Raw genomic sequence first — 9,067 nt, 5'->3', positions numbered from 1 at the left:
ACATGCTTACATATGTGCATGCAACTTCCTCTCAGCGGGTCACACCAAGTTCTAAAACGTAGGCTCCATCTATGTTTCTTATCAGTATCTCTGTTACCTGGGAACAGATGGCAGTCAGGAATCCATGGTGTCTCACACATGCTATATGTTTGGTTATTTCTGTAGGTTTAGGAATGCATTCTCTTTCCTAAAATACCTTCTCCTACCTTCTCAACCTTGAAGTCCTCAGATATCACCTCTGTGACTCCTTCTCCATTTCTCGCATGCAGAATTAATCCATTTCTCTGGGTTCCGGTTCCAATAACATTTTGTAAGTACATTTGTTACAATTTTTATCATATCTTTCTTGTTCTTTCTCTTAACTAGATTGTAAATTCAATAATTTAGTAGCCCCAGCACCTATAATAGCAACTCTGACTTAGCACTTGCTCAAATATGTTCCTATTCTAATGCATTAGGAGATAATTACATGATCTTGTTCAATTTGACCACGTGATAAATTGTGGGGTGTATCACCTTACCCTTTGCTCTCAGCATCTTCCCTCCAAATCACAAGACCAAGTGTAACTTGGTGGTTAAAGCCTGGTTTTCACTTGCCACTTGAGGAATCTATTTTGAATGCCTTGTATCCCTTGCATTACACTTGAGGTTATCCTCAGGCTTTAGATTGACTAGCATGGAGTCCATATCACTTGTTTATTCTCTACATTCTCCAACAAGTTTCTGGATGCTGCTTACAGCTGCTCTATATGCAGGTGAGAAAATCCTAGTTTCACACCTTCCTTCAGGCCAGAATGGAAAAGAGTCGTCAGGTCATCCATCTTCTTAGAGATCCTTTATCTGCAGGATCAGTTTCCCAGCCAGTGCCCACACATCACCCATACAACAAGGAGAGTGACCCTAGGAGACAAGAGTATATCCTTGGGGAGAAACTACTGGACTCCCTCAGGAAGCAGGACAAGGTCCCTGCCCTCTCTAGCCTGGGTTCCCCAACCACCCACAACATTGTCCTCATAGCCATATCATCCAAAGTATATAAAGATTTGGTCACTAAAGTAGAATATCCTGCAAAATATCCAAGAAGTATTTGGTCAAGAAAGACCCAATCCAAAGTGCAGATAAATATGTACTTTGAGGATGAAAAATATTTAGAAGCTTAACAAATGATATCATTTCCAAAATACCAAAGTGGGGAATGAGGCAGAGAACAGGGAGGAGAACAAATGTAATTGTTCCAGATATGACATGGAAGTGTTGACCATTCAGCAGAGATATTCACCCATAGAAGAGGAACTCTCTAAGTTTTCCCTTGTGATGGCGAGATACTCTGAGTTTCAAATCCCACCCATATCTCCTGCCTCAAAACCTGGAGTCAGAGGAGCCATCTCCTGGCCAAGCTCTGCCCCTCACTTGCTGTTCATCACTGAGCAAGTCTTTTCTCTCTGAGTTTTCTCGTTTGTAAAACTCTATATTACTACCATGCCTTCTGTCAGTTTTGTAAGAATGAGAGAGAAGTCTGAAAGTAACTAACAAAATGGCTGACACAGGAAAATGTCTGTAGAAATATTAGTTTAATTTCAACCATCACACTCCATATTTTCCACATCTCACATGGAAAACAAAGGTTCATTGAGAAGATTTGTCTTTTAAAATCAACCTATTTTAAGTTCACTCCCTACTGGAAATCACTAGGCGCTTGCCCAATCTCTTTAGTGCTGCCTGCATCTCCTGGTTCCTCAGGGTGTAGATCATTGGGTTGAGCATGGGGGTGATAACTGTTTGGCTGATGGACACAGCTTTGTCCATGGGGAAAGAGGTGAAGGGCCGGGCATAGATATAGACACAGGGAATGAAGACCATAGACACGACAATGATGTGGATGGTGCAGGTGGAAGCTGCCTTCCTCCTCGCCTGCCCAGAGTGGGACCTCAGCATCACCAGAATGACTGTGTAAGAGATCAGAAGGAGGAGGAACCAGATGAGGACCAGCATCCCACTGTTGGAGATCATAAGGAACTCCAGCAGGGAGGTGTCCATGCAGGCAAGCCTCAGCACTTGTGGAATGTCACAGTAGAAGTTATCTAGGATGTTGGGTCCACAGAAAGGCAATGGGAGCATCAGAACCAGCTGGACAATGGAGTGGACAAAGCCCCCTACCCAGGCAGCCGCCACCAGCCCCCCACACACTCGAGTGTTCATGATGGTGATGTAGTGGAGAGGCCGGGAGATGGCTATGTAACGGTCATAGGCCATCACTGAGAGGAAGAAGACAGTCCCACCTCCCAGAAAGTGGAAGAAGAAGATCTGGGCCATGCAGCCCTCGTAGGAGATGGTCTTCTTCTCAGCAAGGAAGTCCACCAGCATCTTTGGGGCAGTGACTGAGGAGAAGCAGACATCTATAACAGCCATATTTCTCAGCAGGAAATACATGGGTGTGTGGAGCCCGGAATCAGAGGTCACTGTCACCATGATGAGGAGGTTTCCCATGACAGTGGTTGTGTAGACAAACAGGAACACCAAAAACAAGAAAAGCTGGAGTTCCTGATGCTGTGAGAACCCTAGGAAGACAAATTCTGATACCCACGTGAGGTTCCCTGAATCCATGGTGTCTTCTCCATACACCTAAGGAAAACACACCAGAGATAGGCATGAAGTTGTTGCTTGCCCTCTTAGTGCTCAAGGGCTCAATTCAGTTGTCCAAGTCAATCTCCAAGTCATGAGATGAACATTCTCATGTACAGATTACAATACCAAGTGCTGACTGAATGACTTTGTCTCAGAAAGTTTACTAGTTGGTGCTGGGATACACATATGTGAGTTATCGTAAAGCCATCCAAAGACACAAGCCACTTGCTTTTCCAAGATTCAGTGTAATCTCGTGGTGAGAAGACACTTAGAGTTCAACAGAACCAAAATCATATTTGAGAACTATTTCCTTGAGATTTGGCCTTGAGTAAATTACTTAATCTGAGTCTCAGTTTCCACATTTGAAAGAAATACATTTTCTCTATAGAATTTGGCTAAGGGATTAAATAAAATAACATAAATTTCATAAACAGTATTTGGAATAACAAATGTTAATCACTCTCTTCTGTGTAGTCTCCCAGTCCACAGCAGCCTCGACTACATTTTTGTACTAATCATTTTTCCTTTTAAAAATTTTCTGATGTTTTATGCAGTTTGAAGTTTACTTTCCATTTACAGTTAATAGAAATAATGGCTATGGCATCAATCATTTTTTCATGCAACAGTGAACACATCAGAATGTGTTAATGGACTTTTCATGTGTCTATGTTTTTCCTTCACAATGCAACAATAATGTGCTAGACACATAGCTCTTGATTTCCCAGTTTAACTGTGCCCTGCAGTGCCCATAGTCAGTAATTAACAAATACCTGGTGTTAACTGCTAGGTGGGTGAAAAGCTATTGGGGTTCAGGACATGTGAGGGAGCCTCTGGCCACAGTGGCACACCTGCGACATTCCATTTCTTTCCATCCCCCGGGTAGCTGACCCTTACTGGATGAGGCTGCCCAGATTATAGTGGGAAAGTGGCAAAGGGGTAACTATTTCATTAGCGAAGAAATAGATAAATAAATTGTTTGAAGGAGACAGAGCTCTTCTGAAAGGACACCAATTTCAGATGGTAGTAGTATTGATCGAAGGATAGAAGGAAAAAGTATTGAAGTAAAAGAAAGAAATAAACAAAGAATTCAGAGAGAAAGGAAATCATAAGGAAGGAATATAGGGGAATATAATGGTGAAAGAAGGAGACAGGAAAAGATGGTGTGGCAGGGGAGGGAGTGGGAACAAAAATGAAGGACTCAGAGGGCAAGAGACAGAGGTGACAGGTGAGGGCTAAACGCTTTCCCCATGCCTTCGGCTTCCTCTCAGCCTCCACCCACTCTCACTTGACCTCCTGAAATCCATTCTCTTTCAGGGATCACTCGCTTTTAATTTTTCCCTTGCTCCTTCATTTCAGTACACCTTCTAAACAGCTGTCCATGAGACCTTTCTAAGTGCTGATCTGATCATGTTCCCCTCTCACATATATTCTTTAGTGATTCCACCAGAGCCCCTTCAGTTCAGTTCAGTCTCTCAGTCGTGTCCGACTCTTTGCGACCCCATGAATCGCAGCACGCCAGGCCTCCCTGTCCATCACCAACTCCTGGAGTTCACTGAAACTCACGTCCATTGAGTCAGTGATGCCATCCAGCCATCTCATCCTCTATCATCCCCTTTTCCTCCTGCCCCCAATCCCTCGCAGCATCAGAGTCTTCCAATGAGTCAACTCTTTGCATGAGGTGGCCAAAGTACTGGAGTTCTCACAGTTCTCAAAGTTCTTACAAATAGAACCCCTTAGGAACCACATTTAATATTTTGTGGATCAAGTCAGGGTAGAAACATATACATATGCAAGCAACTCAGCATGTCACACAGGGCTCTAAATATAAGCACCATCTGCTTTCTAACCAATAACTCTACCTCTGATGAACCACTAGCTCTTTAATGAATTATAGTCTTGAACATGCTGCATATTTATTTCCACGTTTATTTCTACAATTCTTTCCATCTTCTCAACCCTAGAAAAGATTCATGTGAATGTGACCCTCTCCATCACTCTTCTCGCTCTTTCTCCCATGCAGAACAAATTCCCCATTTTTCAAGTTCTTAAACATTAAAAATCAGTTACCCCTTGTGGCTTAGGTAGTAAAGAATCTGTCTGCAATGCAAGAGACCCAGGTTTGATCCTTGGGTCAGGAAGATTCCCTGGAGAAGCGAATGGCTACCCACTCCAGTATTCTTGCTTGGAAAATTCCAAGGACAGAGGAGACTGGCAAGCTACAGTCCATAGTGTCACAAAGAATAGGACATGACTGAGCGACTAACGTACACTAGCACACACACACACACACACACACACACACACACACACACACAAATATCTGAAACAAACCTCTCTTACAGGGTTATCATCACTCATTTCTGTCAGCTTCTCTCCTCAACCAACTATGTCATAATTTCAATATCTTGGTAATCGCAGAACTTGGAACAACTCTGATACAGCACATGCTCAATAAATATTATCAAATTAATGTATTAAGTAGGTGATTAATTATGTGGAGATTTTAAAAGTGATTTTACTTATCCTCCATTCCCTGTCTCATAAGGCCAGATCTATACTTGGTTGGTAAAAGTATTGGGTTTTACATGCAACCTGAAGCAGCTGTTTTAACAGTGGATCCCTGCTCCCAAATTTCTTCCCAAGGCTCTTCTCCAACATTAGACTTAGTACCATCAACTCTGGGTCACTTTTTTATTCTCCTCACCCTCCAACAAGAGTTTCTGAGAACCTAATTATCATTGACCTCTCTGAGGGTGTGGAAACCCTCAGGCTCTCACCTTCCTTCAGTCCTGGATGGAAGAAGAGAGTTCATGTCTTACACTTCCTGGGAGACTCTCTCCATACAGCCTCACAGCTTCCTCATCTCTGGCATCACTGACACACATGAGTCATGACCCTGGGGAAGAGTGCATATTCCCAGGGAGAAATTATTGGACTGATCTAAGTAAGCAGAGCTGGAATGATCCCACTGAGGGCAAGGGAACAATGGGAGCTGTTAAAAAGTTTCTGACTGGTGTGAAGTGGTACCTCATTGTGGTTTTGATTTGCATTTCTCTAATAATGAGTGATGTTGAGCATCTTTTCATGTGTTTGTTATGTCTGCAATCCAAAAGTCTGCAAGCAATAAATGCTGGAGAGGGTGTGGAGAAAAGGGAACCCTCTTACACTGTTGGTAGCAATGCAAACTAGTACAGCCACTATGGAGAACAGTGTGGAGATTCCTTAAAAAATTGCAAATAGAACTGCCTTATGACCCAGCAATCCCACTGCTGGGCATACACACCGAGGAAACCAGAATTGAAAGAGACACATGTACCCCAATGTTCATCGCAGCACTGTTTATAATAGCAGGACATGGAAACAACCTAGATGTCCATCAGCAGATGAATGGATAAGAAAGCTGTGGTACATATACACAATGGAGTATTACTCAGCCATTAAAAAGAATACATTTGAATCAGTTCTAATGAGATGGATGAAACTGGAGCCGATTATACAGAGTGAAGTAAGCCAGAAAGAAAAACACCAATACAGTATACTAACACATATATATGGAATTTAGAAAGATGGCAATGATGACCCTGTATGCGAGACAGCAAAAGAGACACAGATGTGTAGAGTAGACTTTTGGACTCTGTGGGAGAGGGAGAGGGTGGGATGATTTGGGAGAATGGCATTGAAACATGTATACTATCATGCAAGAAACGAATCGCCAGTCTATGTCTGATGCAGGATACAGGATGCTTGGGGCTGGTGCACTGGGATGACCCAGAGAGATGTTATGGGGAGGGAGATGGGAGAGGGGTCCATGTTTGGGAACGCATGTACACCCGTGGTGGATTCATGTCAATGTATGGCAAAACCAATACAGTATTGTAATGTAAAATAAAGTAAAAATAAAAATTAAAAAAAAAAGTTTCTAAGTCTCTCAAAAACACTTACTATTTGAGAGGGCTACCTTGAGGACAAAAAAGGAAGAAAAGCAAAACAGAATCAAACACATCACACATACAACCAAAAGAAAAGAAAAGCCAACAAGGACATTGAAAATTATAGAGATTCATGACACGTAAGATTAGAAGATCAAAAGTTGAAAACCAGATTCTCTGAAAGTTTCTGGGATTTTTGGAAGGACCCATTTCAGAGACCAGTGGCTCACACTGTAAGCATGTGCCTGAATCACCTGAAGGGGATGTTAAACCTAAGATTCAGTAGCTCTTGGATGGCTGAGATTCTCAGAGAATTAGCATTTCTAACAACTTTTCATGTGATACTAGTGCTACTTATCTGGGGCCACAGTTTGAGAATGACTGAGTTTCACTGCTCTTGTTGGCATGGTGGACACTTTCTTTCTCACATTGTCAAGACCATGGGTTTGATAGCTTACTTTTAAAAAATTAATTGATCTTGGACAACAAGATAGGTGGGAAAAGGTTTGAATACTACACTGAAAACAAACCCTATAAATTTGTCATTTATTTTACCAACCAGATCCCAAGGTCGACTCCCCACGTATATCCAATTAATTCTATTGCACCATCTATAAAACTTATACATTATATATAAGGAATTGTATATACATTCCTTATATATTATAATGAACTGTTTCAGTTCAGTTCAGTTCACTCACTCAGTCGTGTCTGACTCTTTGCAACCCCGTGAATTGCAGCAGACCAGGCCTCCCTGTCCATCACCAACTCCCAGAGTTCACTCACACTCACGTCCATCGAGTCAGTGATGCCATCCAGCCATCTCATCCTGGGTCGTCCCCTTCTCCTCCTGCCCCCAATCCCTCCCAGCATCAAAGTCTTTTCCAATCAGGCAACTCTTCACATGAGGTGGCCAAAGTATTGGAGTTTCAGCTTTAGCATCATTCCTTCCAAAGAAATCCCAGGGTTGATCTCCTTCAGAACGGACTGGTTGGGTCTCCTTGCAGTCCAAGGGACTCTCAAGTGTCTTCTCCAACACCACAGTTCAAAAGCATCAATTCTTCGGTGCTCAGCCTTCTTCACAGTCCAGCTCTCACATCCATACATGACCACAGGAAAAACCATAGCCTTGACTAGACGGACCTTAGTTGGCAAAGTAATGTCTCTGCTTTTGAATATGCTATCTAGGTTGGTCATAATTTTTCTTCCAAGGAGTAAGCATCTTTTAATTTCATGGCTGCAGTCACCATCTTCAGTGATTTAGGAGCCCCAAAAAATAAAGTCTTACACTTTCTACTGTTTCCCCATCTATTTCCCATGAAGTCATAGGACCAGATGCCATGATCTTCGTTTTCTGAATGTTGAGCTTTAAGTCAACTTTTTCACTCTCTGCTTTCACCTTCATCAAGAGGCTTTTTAGCTCCTCTTCACTTTCTGCCATAAGGGTGGTGTCATCTGCATATCTGAGGTTATTCATATTTCTCCCGGCAATCTTGATTACAGCTTGTGTTTCTTCCAGTCCAGCATTTCTCATGATGTACTCTGCATAGAAGTTAAATAAGCAGGGTGACAATATACAGCCTTGACGTACTCCTTTTCCTATTTGGAACCAGTCTGTTGTTCCATGTCCAGTTCTAACTGTTGCTTCCTGACCTGCATACAGATTTCTCAAGAGGCAGGTCAGGTGGTCTGGTATTCCCATCTCTTTCAGAATTTTCCAGTTTATTGTGATCCACACAGTCAAAGGCTTTGGCATAGGCAATAAAGCAGAGATAGCTGTTTTTCTGGAACTCTCTTGCTTTTTCTGTGATCCAGTGGATGTTGGCAATTTGATCTCTGGTTCCTCTGCCTTTTCTAAAACCAGCTTGAACATCTGGAAGTTAATGGTTCACATATTGCTGAAGCCTGGCTTGGAGAATTTTGAGCATTACTTTACTAGTGTGTGAGATGAGTGCAATTGTGCGGTAGTTTGAGCATTCTTTGGCATTGCCTTTCTTTGGGATTGGAATGAAAACTGACCTTTTCCAGTGCTGTGGCCACTGCTGAGTTTTCCAAATTTGCTGGCATATTGAGTGCAGTCCTTTCACAGCATCATCTTTCAGGATTTGAAACAGCTCAACTGGAATGCCATCACCTCCACTAGCTTTGCTCATAGTGATGATTTCTAAGGCCCACTTGACTTCACATTCCAAAATGTCTGGCTCTAGATGAGTGATCGCACCATCGTGATTATCCGGGTTGTGAAGATCTTTTTTGTACAGTTCTTCTGTGTATTCTTGCCACCTCTTCTTAATATCTTCTGCTTCTGTTAGTTCCATACCATTTCTGCCCTTTATCGAGCCCATCTTTGCATGAAATGTTCCCTTGGTATGTCTAATTTTCTTGAAGAGACCTCTAGTCTTTCCATTCTGTTGTTTTCCTCTATTTCTTTGCATTGATTGCTGAAGAAGGCTTTCTTATCTCTTCTTCTTATTCTGTAGAATAGAATAAGGATAAGATATAAGGATATAAGG

At 42.3% G+C, this 9,067-nt stretch overlaps 1 protein-coding gene across 1 annotated transcript; it reads right to left on the bottom strand.

Moving 5' to 3' along the window:
- Window positions 1-1,668: 1,668 nt before the first annotated feature.
- On the bottom strand, window positions 1,669-2,604 carry LOC128064890 (olfactory receptor 4D1-like). Its single transcript, XM_052657880.1, has one exon. It carries the CDS (start codon window positions 2,602-2,604, stop codon window positions 1,669-1,671), a length of 936 nt encoding a protein of 311 aa, XP_052513840.1.
- Window positions 2,605-9,067: the final 6,463 nt, after the last annotated feature.

The sequence above is a fragment of the Budorcas taxicolor genome, chromosome 19 (assembly GCF_023091745.1).
Source record: "Budorcas taxicolor isolate Tak-1 chromosome 19, Takin1.1, whole genome shotgun sequence".
Taxonomy (NCBI): domain Eukaryota; kingdom Metazoa; phylum Chordata; class Mammalia; order Artiodactyla; family Bovidae; genus Budorcas; species Budorcas taxicolor.
The sequence above is the reverse complement of the archived record's forward strand: the minus strand, read 5'-3'. Positions and strand labels throughout refer to the sequence as shown.